At 48.5% G+C, this 20282-nt stretch overlaps 1 protein-coding gene across 2 annotated transcripts in view; it reads right to left on the bottom strand.

The window, feature by feature from the left end:
* SLC1A7 (solute carrier family 1 member 7) overlaps window positions 1–19985 on the bottom strand; it is a 43783-nt gene extending 23798 nt beyond the window's left edge. For both annotated transcript variants that reach the window (XM_010982122.3, XM_064493337.1), the window contains exons 1-2: window positions 19836–19985; window positions 13229–13308 (exon numbers count right to left, since the gene is read on the bottom strand). In XM_010982122.3, the coding sequence (XP_010980424.3) occupies window positions 13229–13308; window positions 19836–19970 (215 nt within the window). In that variant the 5' untranslated portion in view covers window positions 19971–19985. The remainder of the gene's footprint in view (window positions 1–13228; window positions 13309–19835) is intronic.
* Window positions 19986–20282: the final 297 nt, after the last annotated feature.

The raw sequence follows: 20282 nt of genomic DNA, 5'->3' as shown, positions 1-20282 counted from the left end.
TCTGGCACATGGGGGGCTGGCAGGAAGGCGTGCTAAGTGTAGCAGTGGACACTGAAGGCCCCCAGTCCCCTTGCCTCATCCTCCTGCTGCTTTGGTCCTCTCCTGCTGCTCTCCAGTCTCCAGTCAGGCACCACCTCCCTTGGAATGCCTCCCTGAGCCAGCCAGGCCAGGCAGCTCCCGTGGGCTCCTTCATGCATCCCTCACTAGCTGGGAGCCCTGGGCAAGTTCCTGAGCCTCTGTGTGCCTCAGTTTCCACTGGAGGGCAAAATGAGGATAATGGTGGTTTATTGTGAGTGCTAATCTAGGTTTAGATGAGTGCCGGCCTCATAGCAAGTATTCAACACATTCCAATTATGAGCATCCACTCGGGGGTGTCATTGTCTGTTCTGTGACCACCGGCCCCAGCAGACTGTGAGCTCCTCCAGGGAAGGGCTGAATCTGGCTCAGCTCTACGTCCTCAGAGCCCAGGGCCTGGCCTCGCCTGGGTGCAGGTTTGTTGGTGTGTGTGTGATGTGAAGCCAAGGGGGAGTTCTAGACCAGACTGTGAAAAGGGTTGAACTGTGAGCTCTGGTGACCAAGTGCACCTCCTGTGCATTCCCAGAGAACAAGTCACCTGGACCAGCCAGGTTTAGGGGAATGCCCCTGGCACTGTGTGTCTGTGTGACATCGGGGCAGTTGGCACTGGAACTTTTGGGAATTTGGGGGAATGATTATTGTGAGCAGTGCCCTCTTCTGAGTGATGGGAACCTGACAGGGTCTCTGGAGTTGTACTCTGGGGCTCGGCCTTCAGCTCTCTCCTTCCTGGCCATTTTTGGCTTGGCCAAGGCTGCTGACAGCATGTGGATCAGATTTGTAGATGACAGGAAACTGGGAGGAATAGCTCATGTGCTGGACGAGGAGTTGGGAATAAGCAGACCCCAGCAGGCCGGGACCGCAGGCCAGTTCTGACTGACACGATGAAAGTGAACACGGACACATGCGGAGCCACACTTGGCTCCAACAGCTCAGAGAGCACAAGCTCTGGGGTGAAGAGGGGCCTGAGCTGCAGCGGCAGCTCATGGGAGGGGAAGTTTGGGGGTTTGCAGCCAGCTTGATGAGTCACTGGGGAACGAGGCTGCCAAAGGGCTGGGGGGCCCTCAGCCTGTGGGGCTAGAAGCCTGGAGGGCTGGTTGAGGAGCCCACAGACCTGCCCTGATGTTGAGATTCACTGGGAAAGGGACAGGGGAGAGGTGTGTGTCCCAAGAGTGTAGCTGGGGTAGGTGGCAGGTGACAGTGATGCCAGCCTGTGGGGCAGGGGCTGTGGAGTAGAGCAGAGCAGACCTGGGGAACACTGGGGCTGATGGGGAAAGTCATAGGGAAGCAGATCTCAGCTCAGGACCAGGAATAACTTTCTAGCAAACAGAGCTGTCCTGCCCTGGAGGGGACCACCTTGAGAAGTAGTGAACTCCCAGTCACTGGAGGTGTGCAAGCAACTTGCTGGAGTCACACAGTGAGTAAGCAGGTTTGAATCCTGGTCTACTTAGCATGACAACATCCATAGTCACAACAGCCTGGCCCTGGGATGTTAGAGACAGGAAGGAGTCCTTGGGCTCTGGCCTCGGCTGACCTCAGCTGAGACTCTCCCAAGCTGACCCCCGGGATGTAGCTGCAGGGAGTCCACCCAACAGGCAACCAGATGGCAGTATCTGGGGATCTGTGAGAGTCCTGTCAGCCCCTCCAAGTATCCTGGCCTACTTCCTTCCCCTGAGCAGATGACAGGCCCAGCAGCTGATAGCAAGTACCATGTTAGTACCAAATTATGCTCCCCACATGTCTCTGCTGCACCCCCACCCTCAAGCCAATGCCTTCTTCTTTTTTTTTTTTAATGGAGGTACTGGGGATTGAACCCAGGACTCATGCATGCTAAGCACACGCTCTACCACTGAGCTTTACCCCCACCCCCTCAAGCCAGCTCCTGCTAAGACCTGAGGCAGGATGCCCAGACTCCCACTTGGCTAAAGTCTGGGTCATCTGGTCCCAGTACCCACCTCCCAAAGGCAGAAATTTGTCTACCACCTCTGTTTACATAGCTCAGAAGACAGAGAACTCACTACCTCTACTGTGGGCTAGTGAAGCTTATTAGAATGAAATCTGTCTCCAGGGAAGAGAGTTCCCACACTGGGCCCAGCCCTGCTCTCTTTGGTTCCACTTAAGAGACCATGAGGGGAGGGAGCACAGGGCTCGGAGAGTGGGAGGTGGGGTGGGGGGAGAGGGAGGAGTAGGGGCGGCACAGAGACAAGCATGGGCCCAGGGGGCTGCCGCTGCCCTGGCAACCCCAACTGCCCTCTGCAGGCCCCTCCCTCCCAGGCCCCTGGGCATGGGATGGAGATCGACTGGGAATGTGCAAATAACAAGCTTGAACTCAGTCAAAAGCAAAAGCTGGAGGAGCTGCAGCCCTCAGAGAGCTCACCGTCTGACCATCAACCAGTCTCAACCACTTTCTACCAGGAAAGTGTAATAAGGGTCAGTCTAGTTCCCAGTCCACATGAGAAGAACCTCTACCCCTTTCTTTCCCACAAGACAAAGAATGTCAGGTGAGAGGGAGCCAGCATCCCCTCGGATGACTGTTACTGTGCTCTGCCTTTGCAGATTGTCATCTCCACCATTAGGAATGACTTCCCTGGGATGCCCATCATGGTCATGGCTGGTTATGACCAGAGCCATCGTGCTGTGGTTAGGAGCCCTCCTCCAGAAGGAGGGAAAGACCCCACCCAGAGTATATGAGAACACAGGTCTCCTCGTCCCCACCCTCCACCAGGGGGGCTGCTGGTGTCTACTCCCCCTAGGCTCTGCTGGGTGTGCCCGCCCGAGGCTCTTGAATGAGACCCTCTCTGTGAGGTGGTCCTCCACAGAGAAGAGCAGAAGGAGCTTTTTCCAGACCTCACCCACCTCCCCAGATTCAGATAGGTCCCCGATGTGCCCCATGTTGAACACTTGCTCTGTGTGTGTGAGTCCCAGAAATGAAGGAGGTGGGTTTGTGGTCCTCAAGTGGGTGGAGACCAGCAGGCTGGACAACACAAAACCCTGGGTCACGGCTGGGATTGAGAGAGGCCAGAAGCAGGCTAGGCTTCCCAGAGGTGACTGCTGACTAGATCCTGAAGGAGGGGTAGGGATCCTCTAACTGGAAGGGGGAAAGAGCATGGGAATCTGTGATGGGTGATCAAATCTAGGAGGTTTTCGGAGTCACCAGGCTAACATTCTGACCCCACCCACAGCCCACAGCTGGGCCTTATTCCCCTCCTGATGAGTAAGGAGGTCAGCTGACTCGGCAAGAGGGCCAAAGAGAGATCCCAGGGCTCCCATCAGAGAGGTCAGCAGAGCTCTGCTAAGAACAGTTGCCCCCTGGCTTGCGGGGCAGAGCCCAGAAGCCCAGGCTGCCCCTTCCTCCTGCCTCCTCCCGCTCACTGTCTATCCTCGGATGCCTGGGGCAGCTGCCCCCTGCACACTGGCTCCCAAACCAGACTTCGATGGCTGCTTGGCCCTGGACCATCTCCAGTAAGTTAGAATGTGGGTGTTTGGAAGTTTTCTGCCAAACTAGAGTTCCTTGGGAAGGGGGAGAAGGGAGTATTGAGTTTCTTTGGCCAAATATGACTTCCTGATTCTAAGAAAAATCACTTCAAAATTCTTACAAGAAATAGAAAGGAAAGCAATACCTACACATGTACACACACACACACACACACACACACACACACACACACACACACACACCATACGTGCATGTAGAGACCCACGCACATTCACATCCTCACCCACACACGCACTTGATTTCTTTGCTGTGATGTGGAGCTTACAAAACACGCTGCCATGTTCAGCATCAGTGAATCACAAACACATGGATCCAGTTTTCCTTCAATGATGCCTGATTTAAGAAATTGACGAACAAGGGGAGAGGAGGGTTTGGCAAAAAGCAAGTGGAGACTTGGAGGCCCTAGCTGGATTCAGATGCTAGGGGTGACCCACCCTGGGTTCCTCATGTAGCTTTTGTCTGGGGACGTGTGAAAATAAGGCTCAGAACTTTGTAAGTTTGCAAATGGCGCTGTGTCTATCTTATGGCTGAGGCCAAGAGTGTGCTCAATAACAGAAGGTGAGGTAAATCTAGAGTCCCAGGGCGGAGTGATGTCCCAGCAGGGTATCCAACAGCAGCCTAAGTGTCTAGTGAAAAGAAAAGGGCTCTGCAAACTCTGCTCCAGCCCCTGAGTGGAAGAGTGAAACAGGAGTACAAAGATAAGGGTGTGGGATGGACAATTTTTATGACATTATGTTGAGTGAAAAAAAAAGAAGCAGATAGACTTACTTTTGCAGAAGTAACAGTAAGGTATCCTCTAAGAATTTAAAGGAACAGAAATTTGCCAATACTCTTTGGTTTAAACTATAAATTAAAAGCAAAAGGGATCAGAGTAGCAACAAGTATTACTGGGAGAAAATGGGAAAGGAAGGCTCCCAGGTCCCCAAAGCTTGACTTTTCTAATGAAAAAAGATGTAATGAGCATGGACTCAGTCAGCAGTGGGGCACAGAGAAGCGAGGTGAGAGTGGCAAAACACTCAGCACCCATCCGAACACCACCTATGGGAGGGGGGCCCTAGTTCAAGGACATGATAACTCCGTGGCAGGTCCTAACCATCATACTACTTGTTCCCATGCCAATGTAACGTGAGGCAGAGTTTTCTAAATTTCACCTGAGGTTTCTATGTTCAAAGGTAGAGACAGCAAGTCTCCTTGCAGTCAATTTTTTTTTTTTTTAAGAATTTTTCAGATGGCATAGTTAAGGCAGTAAGGCACACACTGTCCAGGGGAAGGGCGAGGGGACTGGTGGTCTGATAGACGTGTCCTCCTTGAGACCTTAAGTTCCGCAGAGTTATGGAAAGGGGCACCAATTTGCATGAGAAGCTCAGGGGCCTTCCGAGAGAAAAAAGACTAAGGCTCAAAAACCGACAACATAATGCCATTTGCAGAAACATGGATGCTCCTGGAGAATGTCATTCTAAGTGAAGGAAGCCAGAAAGAGAAAGAAAAATACCATATGAGATCGCTCATATGTGGAATCTAAAAAACAAAAACAAACAAACAAAAACAAAGCATAAATAAGGACAGAAATAGACTCACAGACAGAGAATACAGACTTGTGGTTACCGGGGGGTGGAGGGTGGGAAGGGATAGCCTGGGATTTCAAAATTGTAGAATAGATAAACAAGATTACACTGTATAGCACAGGGAAATATACACAAAATGTTATGATAACTCACAGAGAAAAAAATGTGACAATGAGTGTGTATATGCCCATGAATGACTGAAAAATTGTGCTGAACACTGGAATTTGACACATTGTAAAATGATTATAAATCAATAAAAAATGTTAAAAAAAAAAAAAAAAAGACTAAGGCTCCAACCCCTGTTCCCTGCAGTTTTGAAGTTAGGATCAGGGTGTCCATAAACAAGGCCTGTCAGCACTAAAAGGCTAACCTGCCAGGAGGGAAAATGGACTCAGGGCTCTACCCCAGGGAGCTAAGCTCAGGGTATAACTGAAGCTGCTTTGAGGAATGACGATTGAGCTCTTTGGTGCAATCTAGGAGCCAGCGCAGAGCATCCCTGTGGCTTGAACGGGAACATGCGCCTGCAAGGGGCTGTGTGCAGGCTTTAACCAAACCATGCAGGACCTGTGTTCAACAGCGACACCATGTGGAAGGAAGCAGAGCAACAGGGCTAGTCCAAGGAGATCAGATGTTCCTGTTCTCGCTTTATCTACTTCCACTGAATGAAATAAGCCGACCTTAGCCCATGAGGTGCAGAGGAAGACACTGGGCTTCCTGTCTGTGTGGAGGAGTAGGACCATATTCAGCATATTAAGTTCTCATGTCAGTGCACAGAGCAAAAACCAAGCGTAATTAAATTTGCCCTTGAAGATCCCTTACGTTGTCCATAAAGTTCAGGAGGTTTTGTTTCATATACTTTCATTCCAGACAGTTTTCTCTCCCAGTTTTGGAATGAGTTACTGATTCTTTAGGTGAACACCAACTGAAGCAGTCAGCATACACGTAGAGGCCATGATATAAGAGAGAAACCGAACAACCCACTCTTCGTGGCTCAGAACCACGGCTGCCCAAGGGAGCTGCTCTGAAGGGCACGTGGGAGCTCAGGCTGCCTCAGGGTGAGGCACGCTCACCCCGGGCTAGCTCTTTGAACAGGGGAAGCTGCCTGCCCCCTTTAAATTATTTTTCTTTTTCATAGCACATGTAATTGAATTCACTTAAGTTAAATGCACATAGAATGGGACTCCATCATGTGGGGCCCCAGAAATTAACTGAAAATGGCAAACCTGGACCCAGACCTGTTATAACATTAAATAATTAAGTTATCCTGCCAGCAGATAGATTTAACCAGTGGATTCCCCAAGTGATAAGCCTGCAGGGAGAAATGCTCTAGCCAGAGGCTGTGTGCATCTGTCCTTCTTAGCAATTGTATTTATCTCTGTGAATGAATAAATTGGCATTTGGTTTATTGGTAACCTCTTGCCAGCATCAGAGGACAGGCCTGACCAGCTCAGAGGCTCAGGCAAGGTTGAGCTTCTAAACCAGACAGCCAAGGGCCACACCCTGGGCCTAGCAAACTCACAAGTAAGAATAAGAACATGTTTAAGAAAAAAGAGAACAGTGGCAGAATTAGGGTTGTGGGATGATAGGATTATTATTATTATTGGTTATCCACAATGTTTGTGTTTGCTTATATAACTTAAAAAGTATAAAATATTTTAAAAAGACAATTCCTAACCATCTTCCAAGATTCAATTTAAATGTCGGTCATGAAACATCCCTGAATTCTGCCTCAACTTCCCTTCCACTGCTCTTTATTCATTTAATAAACATTTCTTAGGCACCTACTATGTACCAGACCCTCTGATGTCCCTGGGAAAGAGATAAATTCATATTCTTCAGAATTCTTTTTATGGTAAGGGAGTTGTCCTTGTTCAGAAGAAATTCCTTGATGAACCACTTGGACCAGAAGCTGAACAGAACCTCCACCCCACCCCACTCCAGGAACAGGGCATGAGTGGAGGTGACTTTTAAGGACAATGAGGGCAGGATTTCTGGCTGGTCTTGGAAGAGGGATAGAGAGAAGGAAGGTGTGGAGAGAAAGAGAGGGAGAGAGGTGGACATACCCTAAGGCAACCCCCAGTGATCCATGCCCTTGTGTAATCCTCCCTGAGTGTGGGTGAGATCTGTGACCTGCTTTTAGCAGAATATGGCAAAGGCGATGGGATGTCATGCCTAAGATTATGTTACATAAGACTTTGTCTTAGAATACTGGCGAGTGAGGGAGCCTCCTCCTGGCCTTGACAAAGCAATGAGCCACAGGGGAACTGCCTTTGGAAAAGCCGAGAAGGCTGGGTACTGCAGGTGGTTTCTAGGACCTGAGGGTGGTCTCCAACTGATAGCCATTAAGCAGATGGGCCCTCAGACAAACAGCCACAAGGAAATGACTTCTGCCAACAACATGAATAGGCTTGGAAGTGAATTCTTCTCTGGCTGAGCCTTCAGATGAGAACATAGCCCAAGTGACACTTTGATTGCAGCCCTGTGAGACCCTAAGCAGAGGATCCAACTCAGCCATGCTTCTGACCCATGAAAACTGGTAGATGGTAAATGGTATTAAGTCATTAAGTTTGTCGTAATTTGTTAACAGCAATAGATAACTAGCACATAGAAAGAGAGGGGGAGAGAGAGAGAGAGAGGACGAACACCAAGAGATGGCTGAAGGGCTTACACTTCTTAATGTAATCCTTACCTGTTATCTTGCTCCCATCTGTAGGTGAAGCTGCAAAATTTATGAACCGCTGAAAGCAAGGGATTACACTTGAATAGGAAACTGGCAAAGGCTGCGCCTTGTAGCTGGTTGTAGGCATATGAGGGCAGAGAAAAGCAAGAGGCAGAAAGAACTAGGAATTCATGGGAAATGGGGCAGTTTTGACAATCATGGCATGGGGAATGGCTCTGGGCAAAGGACACTGTGTTACAGGGAGATGTGCAGGACCCGGTCCGTGCCCCTGCGAAGGCTGCCGTTAACACCGATGTGCAGGACTCAGGTGGAGGAGTGCTATGTGCACTGTATCCGTATCAGTGCCGAGGGAGCGCCAAGTGTGCCTGAATCAAGGGACTTTCCAGAGGAAGTGACAAGTAAGCCGCAGGTGCTAAGTAAGCCCGAGGAGGGAAGAAGTCACCCCAATGGTCTGCTTGCTGAGAGCAGAAACAGATGGAGGATTTCATGAACTATCTCATCTGGGCCTTGAAGAAGCCTGGTGATGCTTTAATAAGTTGGGAAAAAGATGTGGCATCCATAATGTATCAGGAGCTATGCTGGGTGCTCCAAGTGCATCATCTTATTTTGTTCTCAGAATAACCCTGAGAAGGACATAGATGATCTTCTCATTTTACAGATAAGGTCACTGAGGCTCAGATGCTAAGAGACTTGGTCAAGTTCACATGTCTGTGAGCGACTCCAAAGCCCCGTTCTTCCTCTGGAGCCTGTGCTGCCTGCTCGCCTCCCTCATTGGGAGGGAAGTGGCACTGGCTTGGGTAGGTGGCACTGGCTTGGACCATAGCGTGCCTGTCTGAGGAGGGGCTCAGGCTGGGGGCTGGTTTGGAGTAGATGCTAGAGAAAAGAGGCCTGTGAGCTGGAAGATGCCATATTGTGGGAAGAGTGACTCAGCTGGGCTCTAACCCAGGCCACGAGCCCCACTTTCTTCCCCCTGGGGCTCCGTTCTCTGGAACAAAGTATCTCTGTGCCATTCTCCCTGCCAGACAGACCCTCCAAGGCAGGCACAGGGTCTTCTCGCCCCTCATGCCAACCCCACCATTACTGCCCATACTTCTTTACATCTCATCTTCTCTTTGCTATTAGATTTTCATCTCTTGCAAAAAATCTATTACGCTGACCACCACGTAGAAGTTAGTGTGGATGACCGCCTCCCAGTATCTTACATGAAAACAGCAATGCACCTGGCCCTTCTCCAAGGAGGGGTCATGGTGACTGGTCCTACCTGTTGGCAGGGCCATTTCTTGTTCAGCAACATGAGTGGCTAGTCCAGATAGAATGCTGATTTATATCTACGTCACTACTGTGGAAAAAATGATGTGTGCGCCCCATCATGCGGTATGCCAGCTGAGTCATTTAGCTAACAGTACCGAGTCCATCCAGGTTTACCAGCAGCATCAGGGATGCAGTTGGGTCATCATCAGTAGTTATGCATAAATAAAAGAGCTGGGAGGATTTCACAGAAGACACTTGATATGCATCTTGACACAGAGTGGGGCTTAACTAATTAAGAGGAGAAGGCATTTGAGGAAGGGGAGCAGCAAGAGTGAAGGTTGTATTCAGCTTGTTTAGGGATTAATGAGGTGACCAGCCTGATGCCAGGGCCTTGGCATAGGAAAGGGAGGCAGGTTTTCCTGGAAAAGAGGTGGGAGCATTTAGAGTCATGGGTACCAGGCTTTGGGGACCAGGTTATTGGAACGGAAGCAAACGTGCTGTGATGTGTACCTTCCCACTGCCCTGGAGCAAGTACACTGCAGAAAACCTCTGTCTCCTGGGGTTACGGCTCGGAGCCCCTGGGGACAGAAGAGCAGCAGCACTCGTGCCAGGCTCTCTAGCTGTCCAGCCAGAAGACCTGATCCCAAGACATCAGGGTTTCTTTTTTAAATCATTAGAACACTCGGGGATGTTTTAAAACAGCTCCCTGTTTAGGCCCTTTGGCAGCACTGGTTCAGGAAGCCTGGCCTGAGGCCTGACATCTGAATTTTCAAAGTCGCTTTGATGATTTTGCTCTGTCCTGAGAGACACCCCCCACCAGAGTGGTTGCTCCTTGAGGATAGGAATGCCCAGCCCCCTGGGCTGGCCAGGGGCAGGGGCTCAGGGAACTACAGTGGGTGGCAGGATGGAGGGATGGATGGGTTATAGACCAGTTGAAGTTAAAGGAAGTTCAGGGATGGAGGGGTTAGCGGCACAGAAATGTGTCATTTCCCTGCAAGAAGGTTTAATTCTTGCTTAGTAGAACAGTTTTAAAGCACTTTCATTTTTCAGTGACACAGTTGCTCTGCACCAGCCCAAACTGTGTAATAAACAAACAAAACATATGAAGACACACTGGCTTTTCTCAAGTTAATACCACATTCCGTTTCCAGCCAAGAGAAAGCACTTGAGTCTGATGGAGAGACCAGGTCTTTGAGAGCCAGGACTCGGACCGAAGCCACTGGGTAACCTGGGTAAACTGAGGCCCAGGGTGAGGACGCCTTCCTCAAGATCACAAGGTGATTTGTGCTGGAAGCAGGTGTAGGACCCAGGCCTCTGACCCTCTGACTCCAGGATTTTTTTCGAGTTAATAACTTGCCCAAGGTCACAGAGCTAGGAAACAGCAGGGCCAAGATGGGGGCCTGGGTTTGTCTGACTCCAGGGCCCATGCAAGGGCCTCTGCCTTTGAGGGGCTTCTGTTCTGAGTAACAGGCAACACCCAAGCAGTAAGCAAAGTCCACGGTAAAGGAAGGTCAGGCTGCCTAACAACACTGCACCACACCTGGGGAAAACGGAAACAACAGGAAAGAGTCCTGTGCTTCCTCCAACATGCACACTTGGCTGCCGCGTAATTGTCTATTTTCTCATCGGTCTCCCTCACAGCTTGTGAGCTTCTCAGGGAAGGACCTCATTCATCTGGCGTAACCAGGACACGACCAAGTACCCAGCAAGCACAACACATGACTGTTGAAATCATTAATCCTCTTGACAAGTATGAATGAGCACCTATGATGCGCCAGGCACTGGGCGAGGTCCCGAGTGGAACCTCAAGAGAATATTGTCTCCGCCTTCACAGAGTTCATGGTCCAGTGAAAGATAGAGAAACAAGCTCAATATTAAATATGTACAGAATAACAACATATAATAAGTGCTGTGCTGGAAAAGAGAGAGGGCGTGGTGGGGCAGAGTGCAGGTGGTGGTGAGGGGGCCGGGCAGGGAGGGACGTTCTCAGGAGGGGACATGAAGACATAAAGGAGGAGGAAGGGGAAGACATGTCAAGTGTTGGGGAAGCACATTCCAGGCAGAAGGAACAGCATGGGTGGAGACCTTGAGATGGGGGAGGATTGCATCTGCTTAGTAAACTAAGAGCCCAGGGAACTGGGGTGAGTGAGGTATGAGATGAGGTGGAGTGGAGGATCCTGCAGGGCCTCCCTGATCAGATGAAGAATGTGAGGGTTTATTCTAAGTGCCATGGAGGCCATCGAAGGGTTTTAGATGAATGAATGGCAGGGCCTGATCGACTTTGCACGAGGTATCCTGGGCGCTAGGTGGGGAATGGAGGGGAGGGGAACACAGACCGAAGCAAGAGACCAGTGAGGTTACTGCGGAGCCTGCACCTGTGTGGTGGGGGTGACGCCGGGTTCCATCCAGCTGGGGGAAGTCAGCTGGAGTTGCTCTAAATAGCTCTGCGGGAAAGGGTGAGCAAGGAGGCTTGAATCCCCGGGTAGACGGAGCTGATGCTCACTGACAAGCAGGAAACAGGAGAAGGAACGGGTTTGCTGGTAAAATCTCAAGTAGTTATGCTGAGTTGAAATGCTGGTGAAACATCAAGCGGTGGTGTCAAATGGGGAGTTTGAGCAGTGCTCGGAGGGGAGGTCTGGGAGGGAGAGCTCTGTCTGGAAGTGCTGGGCTTGCAGGCAGTATCTTAACACTGTGAGGACAGATGGGAAAAGGCCTGAGAAATCGCCAACGTTCAGCGGCTGAGCAGAAGGAGAGAAAATGGGATGGAGGAGCAGAGAGCAGACAAAGCCGGAGAGGGTAATGCCATAGGGAGGAGTGTTTCAAGAGGGAAAGGTCAACTGCTGTACCAGGTGTATCCACTCTGTGGACAGATCGTGTCCAGCAAGCACTCAGAGTGTCCTTTGGGGTTCACAGAATGGAGGCTCCTGGTGACCTTGACAGATTCCCTGCCTCAGCGAATGACTCAAAGAACATGTGAAGAGGAGACAAAAACAGGAGAGGGCTGAGGAGGCAGGGAAGGCTTCCAGAGGGAGGTAGCAGTAGGGCCCTGAAGGCTGAGTCCTGAGAGACCCAAATGCTGCCTGCATTAAGCTGAACTGAGCTTGACAAAGCCACCTGTGGGCAGCAGAGAGTAACATTACCTGGCCTCCTGGGCCTGGAGAGCATAATCTCCACCAGCCTAGAGGGAAAGGGGAGAGGAACTGGCTGGCTCCTCAGCAGCAGGGAAGCTGGGAAGGCTGATGACCCTGCCCCAGGGGACAGAGCCCACGACATCTCCCAGGACTCAGAGGTTTGTCCACTTCCCTTCCTGCAGAGAAATCCTGGGAGGTGAGGATTCTGAACACACGGCCTCAGAGCAAAGGGCTCTCAGATACTATCTGGAGTGGCCATCTCATTACACAGCTGGAAAATCTGAGACCTAGATGGGGCAGGGGCTTGCCCAAGGTCACCCAGCACATGAGTGATAGGGCCCAGGTGATCTCCAAGGACTTTCTGTGGCCTTCATCCTAGTGGGTAAAGTCTGAATTCTTTAGCCTGGTATTCAAGGTCTTTCATGACTGAGCAAGAACCCATTCTCCAACTTCATCTCCCGCCCACCGCCCTTACACCCTGTGATCAGCCCCGGAATCAGCTCACGCAAATAGATAGCCTCCTATGATCCTTGCAGCAACCCTTTGGAGTAAGGTGTTATTATTTTCCTTTTACAGATGAGGAGACTGAGGGTCAGAGAGGTTTGATAACCTGCCCAAGGTTGCAAAGCCAGTACACACACAGCTGAGCCAGGACATCATCTCATGAGCATCTCCAAGGTCATCTTTTCTCCACGTCTTGCCGCATTCACCACAGAGTCCCTCCCTGGGAGCAATCCCTGAATTCCCTGGCCCTGAGCTACCCTGGAGTCAGGTCACACCCTGAGACTCCAGATCACTTGTTCAGGTCACTGAAATGTCCCCTGAATGGGACTGAAACAACGGGTACCACTGAACGACCCAGACTCCAGCAGCCCGCACCACAGCCCTCTCCTCCTAAAAGCCCTGCAGTCACAGTATGCAGGGCCTGCAGCCCAGCCACCCCAGCAGGAGCAGGGCACCTGCAAGCTCTGTACAGAATCCTCTCCCCACACCCCTCTCCCCAGACCTCCCAGCCAAACACCCTGCCCCTCACCTGGAGACCACGAGTGGTAGGATCAGCATCTTCAGCATCCTCATCAGGAGCTCTCCAGGAAACTGGAAGTAACTAATTTCCTGAAAACACAGCAGGAGCTGGGGTTATACCAGGCACGCAGACTTCACAGCTGCTTTACAATCTTCAAAGCACCATTTCACCTGCATTCTCCCGTCTAGCATGTGGGCAGCAGAATCCATGGGGAAAGCACTGGCTTGGCAGTCAAATAGACTTGGGTTCTAATCCTGGCCCCCTACAAGTTACTGTGTGGCCTTAAGCAAGTTACTCCACCTCCTTGAGTTTTTCTCATCTGTAACATGAGGTAATAGCCACTTCATAGGGCTGCCGGGAGGCTTAAATGAGAGGATGTGTGTAAAGCACTTGGCAGAACGCCTGGATGAGAGTAGATGGTCAGTAATCACAGTAACTAACAGCTCTCCCCCACCTCTGCACCATTCACCCACCTAGCTGTGGTATAAATCTGTCTCATGTAACTGGCAAGAGGGCACAGCTGCATAGTGTTCATACCTCCATTCAACCCATACTGTGCAAGGCATCATACTGGGTACCCAAGAATGGGTTAGGCCCAGTTCCTGCACTGGAAAAGTTGTCAGTCTGCTTTAAGAGGAGATGGCCTCATAAATAGACCATGGCATTCTTTTTTTTTTTTTTTTTGTATATATATATATATATATATATATATATATATATATATATATATATATATTTTTTTTTTATTGAAGTATAGTCAGTTTACAATTTTGTGTCAATTTCTGGTGTACAGCATAATGCTTCAGTCATACATGCACATATATATATTCATTTTCATATTCTTTTTCACCATTAGTTACTACAAGATACTGAATATAGTTCCCTTTGCTATACAGTATGAACTTGTCATTATGTATTACATATATATGTTAGTATCTGCAAATCTCCAACTCCCAATTTATCCTTTCTCACCCGCTTCACTGACCATGGCTTTCTTGAGTCAGTTTCTCCTTCTGTCCTAGGTCTCCTGTCTAGCACCCCTCACCCTACACTTTCACAGTTTCTTACCAGCCCCTTGAAACATTGCTCACTTTTAAAATGCTGAAAAAGAGAGACTTGGATTAGGCTGGTGAGACACCACTCTGTATTAAAGAGCCCCTACTGAGCAGAGTTCTTGCCTCCGGCTTCCTCATAGGCTGCTGGTTCCAGCCTATCAACCAGGCCTTGGTTGAGGGCGTCAAGTCCTTGCCCAGTCAGCTGTCTCTGGAGTAACTGGTCACATGACCAGAACCTGATAGCTGAAGAAGAAGGAACCCCTACGCCCAGTTAAGTTTGAATTTCAGATAAGCCACAAATATTTGTTCTTTACTTATACATATCATATATTGTTACTTTACTTATAAAAATTATTTGTTGTTTGTCTGGAGTTCAAATTTAACTGAGTGCGCTGTTTTTGAACTTTTTAAATTTAATTTAATTCAATGTTGCTATTTCTGGCAATGCTTGCTGGAGTCTGCTTTCCTCAGAGGGTAAGCTCGTGGGTAAGGCCAGTACATGGATTTTCAAACACCATCTGACTTAAATTTTTGTACTTGTTAACTGCCTTCTTTTTTTTTTTTTTAAACCAAAGCCAAATACAACCCAAGGTTAATAGCCTGATGCTTTGAAAAGCCCCAAATTATAGAATTTTGGTGCTGAGAAGGGGTTTTAAAGATCTCTGGTTCAGTTGACTCATTTTATAGATGAAGAAGTGGAGCCAGGAGAGGGACGTGACTTGCCCACAGAGTGAGTTAGCCACAGTGCAGGCCTCCTGGTCCCGTTCCACTACCATTTCCAACGCACCAGAAAATCTACTTTTAAAAATATAACCATCATGCCTATGTCTTTTTTATTAATTTTAATCCTTGTGTATGTTCTTTAATTTAGATAGTACTATAATGATTATAAGGCAGCCGTTCCTCACCCATCTCTATCCTCGACCCCAGGAGTGACCATCCTCAACAACTCTAGCTGTTCCCCTAGGTATTGTTATCTGTAAAGAATATGGCTATAATGCTATTTCTAGATATATCTTTTTTTGACATCTGTTAACTTCCCTGCCATGACAGATGAGGATTAATTCCTACTCCCTTTTTCCTCCTATCATTTCACTATTATATCGATTTTTGGTTAAATTAATTGCCAAGGTTTAAAATGTTTTGATCACAAAATATTGTTCACATGCCTCCTTTCTGTGCAACCTTCACTTTTTTCCTGAAGTTAATAATTGACTGATTTTTCATTTTCCTTGTTTTCTGTGACCCACTCATCGATTTCCTCCAAATGCTTTAACATCTCTTGTAAAATGCCTAACAATAGTATTTTCTACCTACTCAAACACACTGGTCCCTTTTTAGGCCCCTAGGACCTCAGTCCAGGATCTCTCCATGCTCCTGTTTCAGGCTGCACAGGTTGCTCTCTAGCCCCAATGGTTTTCATGGGTCCCCTCTTTGCTTTTTTTTTCTGGGGCTTTCTCCTGTGCAGGATCCCTTCTGTCCAGGATTCCTTGTCTCTTTGGTTTACTCCTTGTTTTGCTGGAACATCTCCTTTGGTAGCTTCCTCAGTAAGGGTGAATGAGAGAGAAACTTCTGAATCCTTACATAGTAAAAATGCCTTTATTCTACTTTTACCTCTGATAATAGATTGGTTATATATAAGATTCTTAGTTTAAAATAATTTCCCCTCCAAATTTCAAAGGCATTTTCTCTTTGGCTTCTAGATTCCAGTATTACTTAAGATCTTCGGAGCCATTCTTATTTCCTATTCTGTACATTAGACCTGTTTTATTCCCTCAGAACCGTTTAAGGATCATCTGTTTATCTCCAGTTTTTCTGTAATTTTCATAGTGATGGACCATGGTATGAGATTTTCTTCTTTTTTCCTTTTTTCTACAATTCATAGTGCTTACACACCTTTCACTTCTAAGAAATATTCTTGTGTTCTCTGTGACATTTTTCTCTCCATTTTTTTTCTGTTAGCTCTCTTTAAAACTCTTATTAGTGAGTTGAATGTTGGACAGTCTCATTTTTTTCTATTTTCATCTCTTTTTGTTTTACTTTCTGGGAGATTTCTGCAGCTTTATCCCAGTGATTGCATTTTTATCTTGGCTCACCTATTTTCAATTTCAAAAATCTCCTTCTTGCTCTTGGATTGTTTCTTCTTTTTACCTCCTGTTCTGTTTTATGGTCACTATATTTTCTCTCCTATCTCTGAAGAACTTAAGAAAATATTTAAAAAGCTCCCTTCTATTCCCTTCATTGCTTCTGCTTCACTGGAGACCCCCTCTTCCGTTCGTTTGGTCTCTGTCTCCACATCAGAAGCTTTGACGTCAGCTTCTGCTTGTATGTAAGTGTGAAGCACCAAGCTTCTGTGTGTGTGAGTAGAACTTATCAACTGATGTTCCTCAAAGAAGGGTGATGGGTGGGGGTCTGGCTTTTTCACTGCAGGAAGGGTGGGATAGAGGAGGATTCTCCTTCACATCAGAATTTGGAGGTCTTGTCTCTGAAGCTTCAGTGAGAGAAGTCCCTTCCTACCTCTGGCTGGGGGGTGGGGCTGTGCCTAAGCCCAGCTGACAGCTATCGTATGGGCACCCCACACTCAGGATGCAGACGTCCACTGTCCACTAATTCATCTGAAGCATGTGCCTCACCACCTCCCCTCCCCAGTACACACAGATGGGCCTAATATCCCAAGTCAAGCGTCTCTGGTTCCTTGGGACAGGCAGGGGGATAGAGAGTGGATAAGGAGTCCTCCAATTACATGAACTGGAAGGGACCTAGGGGTCTAACTGCTCCAGTTACAAAAATTCTAACCAGTGTCCCCAGTTTCAACTCCATGCTTGACCCTTGCCTCCTGCAGCACTTGCACGTTCAAGTTCAGAGTCCAAGACAAACTCAAATGGCATCTACTTCTACAGACACATGATTTCAGCTTTCTGTGCTCTACCAAATGAGATCTTTCTACTCTATCCACGTCCCATCTTGTCTAATTTATTGTAATCCCTCAACTTCTTTCCTCAGTTGTCTCCTTATATATCATCTTTGCTCTTGGGAGTTTGTATCTTTTAAAAATTCCATTACTATAATTTTGATGGAAATCCAGGAAAGGAAGGAAAATGGATGCAATTCTAAGTTCATCATGGTTTAACTGGAACTCTCAAAAGGATCTATGTTTTTAAATGAGAGACTCATCTTTAAAGACAAATCTTGGTAATTTTTGTCAGTTCTTTTCACAAATAGGACATTCTACCATTTTGCATATTGTTTATGAATTTTGCCTTGTTGCATAAGCTTACAAAATAAGAAGGGTTTGGTTTCTGAGTCATAAGCAGAGATCAAACAAACAACTCCTGGATTTCAAAGGAAGATGCTGAGAAAGCCAATTCCTGCCAAATAACTGTTCTAAGACTCCACATCCTTCCTTCAATTTATCAGCAAGTTAATCCACGTTTGTGTTTCCAAACAGATGGGGAAGGCAGCTTTGGCGAAGGAGGTCCCAGATGAGTTTGGCTTTTAATAGCAGGCATTCCAATTTGTTTTCACAAAATAATCTTCCTGCAAGAAATATATTTTAGTTGCTGAGGAAAATTAAAGAAAGGGGATTGCAGAATGTTTGTGCCATTGCCAGTTTCATTCAGCAATTAGCTGAGAGTTCTCTCTGTGACACTGAGCTAGGCTCACATTTTGGTTCAAGAAAGTCCATGTGATATTCAGTAAGTCGAAGTCTGATGGGAGAAATAGACACTTAACAAATGGTTCTGAAGCAAGACCGCTAGCAGCTGGGTTCCGGTGGTGGAATGAGCACGGAGTAAATGTGGGAGGAGAGTATTATTTCAGATGTGGGCAGGTCTGGAAGAATTTTTATAAGATAGGGAATATATGAGGTGGTTCTTAATGTAGGTGGGACTTGGACAGGCGGGGAAGGGAGGGAGGAGTGGAGTAACACCCACTAAGCACCCACTGTCTCCAGGCACTGCTGAACACTTGTTTACCTCTCATGACAAGCCTAGCAGACAGAGAGTGCCCTCCATTCCATTTTACGGATAAAGAAACTGAAGCCCAGAAAGGAGATAGGATTTTAGGGCCACACTAGTAGAGTCAAAGTTCAGGGTTCCTTTGCCTCCAGAGTCCATGCTTCTCCCTGAACCATTGATAGCAGCTTAACAGTGTCACTAGAATAATTGGGCTAAATTCCCAGAGATGGGTGTTTTCCTTTTAATGGAAGATGGACTGTGATGCCTTGAGCCCCAGTGGTTGAGATCACATTGGATATCGCTGAGCTGCATGAAGAGGAATTTATGAAATAGGGAGTCTCCCAGGAGCCCATTGACAAGGACTCTCTCCTTGACGAAACTTGAGATAGGCTATTCTGAGCCCTCTTTTCAACTAAGCTTCATCCTTGGGCTGATTCTTTGTCCTGCCTCACCTACATGTAGCAAAAACCCAGGTAAGTCAATTTAATTAGAATCCAGCCCCCAACTTGGCCTTCAACAAGAGTCCTGTTAAAGTGGGTTTAGCAAGAATCCCCCGACTCTACCCTTGAGGTCTCCTCTTAGTCATTTTCTCTCCATTGGCCCCTCACTGTGCTGATTGGCTGTAAATCTCCAGTTGTCTTTGTTTTACTTGGAGTTGAGTCTGATCACCCTCCTGTATGGCTGGAGCCTTGACGCCTATAGTGAATCCTGAATAGTCTTCCTTACCGATAGAAAGTGTCAATAATTTTCCCTTCATGCCAGATGAGTGGCCCTCCCTCTCCTGTAGGAGATGGTGCTAAGTGAGAAAAGGGCCCTTTCCCAGGCAAAGCATCTTCACTGTTGCAGTCACACCAGCCAGAGCCCTGGGGGCCTGCCTTGCCTCCCCATCCCCCAACTCCACATCCAATAAGCCGCTACATCCTGAAGCTTCCTCTTTGGAAACACTTCTCATATCTGCCCCATTCAGCCCCACTGTCATGTCTCACCCCTCACTTTGCCCCCTCCCCGTCCCACCGCTCCCCCCTCCTCCACTCAGCACCAGAGGGATGTCTCCCAGTTCAGGTCTGACCTATCACTGCCCTGCTCCAAGCTTCTCATGGTTGCCCCGAGTACGTGCTTGGTGATGGGATCTAGAGGCCTGATGGCCCCTGTGTGCAGCCCCTGCCTCACAGCCTACATTCTAGCTGCAATGAGCATCCTGCTCCAATGCCCCTGGAAGTCTTTCATGCCCCTCTGCCTAGAATGCCCTTTTCTGAGTCTGTCCATGAGCTGCTTTGGGAGGTGTTATCCGATGCCTGCTTTGCATGCTTAGGGACCCAAGTCTCCCCTCCCCGCCAGCTCTTAGCCTGTGGTTATTCTAATGAGGCATCCTTGCCTCTTATTCACCTGGAGATGCTGATTTATAGCTACTTGCCCTGTCACTCTAGTCTTGCAATGTATTTGTCACATCCACATTACAGATGAGAAAACTGGTAACCAGAGAGGTGAAGTGACTCTCCCACTGTCATGTCATCAGGGAGCCAAAGAGTGGGAATGTGACCTCCAGATCCCTAAGGCCCACCCAGCCCTCCAAGATGGGGACCTGTGATGCCCCGGGTGGCTGACCTGTGGTGAGAGGCGCCGGGTCCTTAGGAAGAAGCCGAGGAGGCAGCCCACGGTGACGGACAGCACAGACAGGATGAGCAGTCCATTCCGCCTGCACACGTCCCGCCCTCGGGCCAGGATGGCACCCAGTGCCATGGTGAGCCCAGCCTGCTGGCCTGGGGCACAGCACCATTCCATACACGGGAGGCCAGCCCAGGCACAGGGTCCTGACTGGGGGCTCTGGCTTCTCAGCGGGCAGGTGGTCAGGGTTGCTAAGCACCTGTCGCCAGCCCCATAGCCATGGCCTGCGTGGCTGCCCTAGAGGGAAGCCACAATCCTATTACCAGCTGCATCATTAGGAGCCGGGAGCAGATTAGAGCCTGGGAAATTAGAGCAGGCCACGTGGTTGGGGGTTCAGACCTCAAAGCCAAGTGCTCCTCTTAAACAGGGGAGGGGCCCAGGGACTGG

Source organism: Camelus dromedarius, chromosome 14 (genome assembly GCF_036321535.1).
Source record: "Camelus dromedarius isolate mCamDro1 chromosome 14, mCamDro1.pat, whole genome shotgun sequence".
Classification (NCBI taxonomy): Eukaryota; Metazoa; Chordata; class Mammalia; order Artiodactyla; family Camelidae; genus Camelus; species Camelus dromedarius.
Note: the sequence above shows the minus strand (reverse complement) of the source record. Positions and strands in the feature narration are given on the sequence as shown.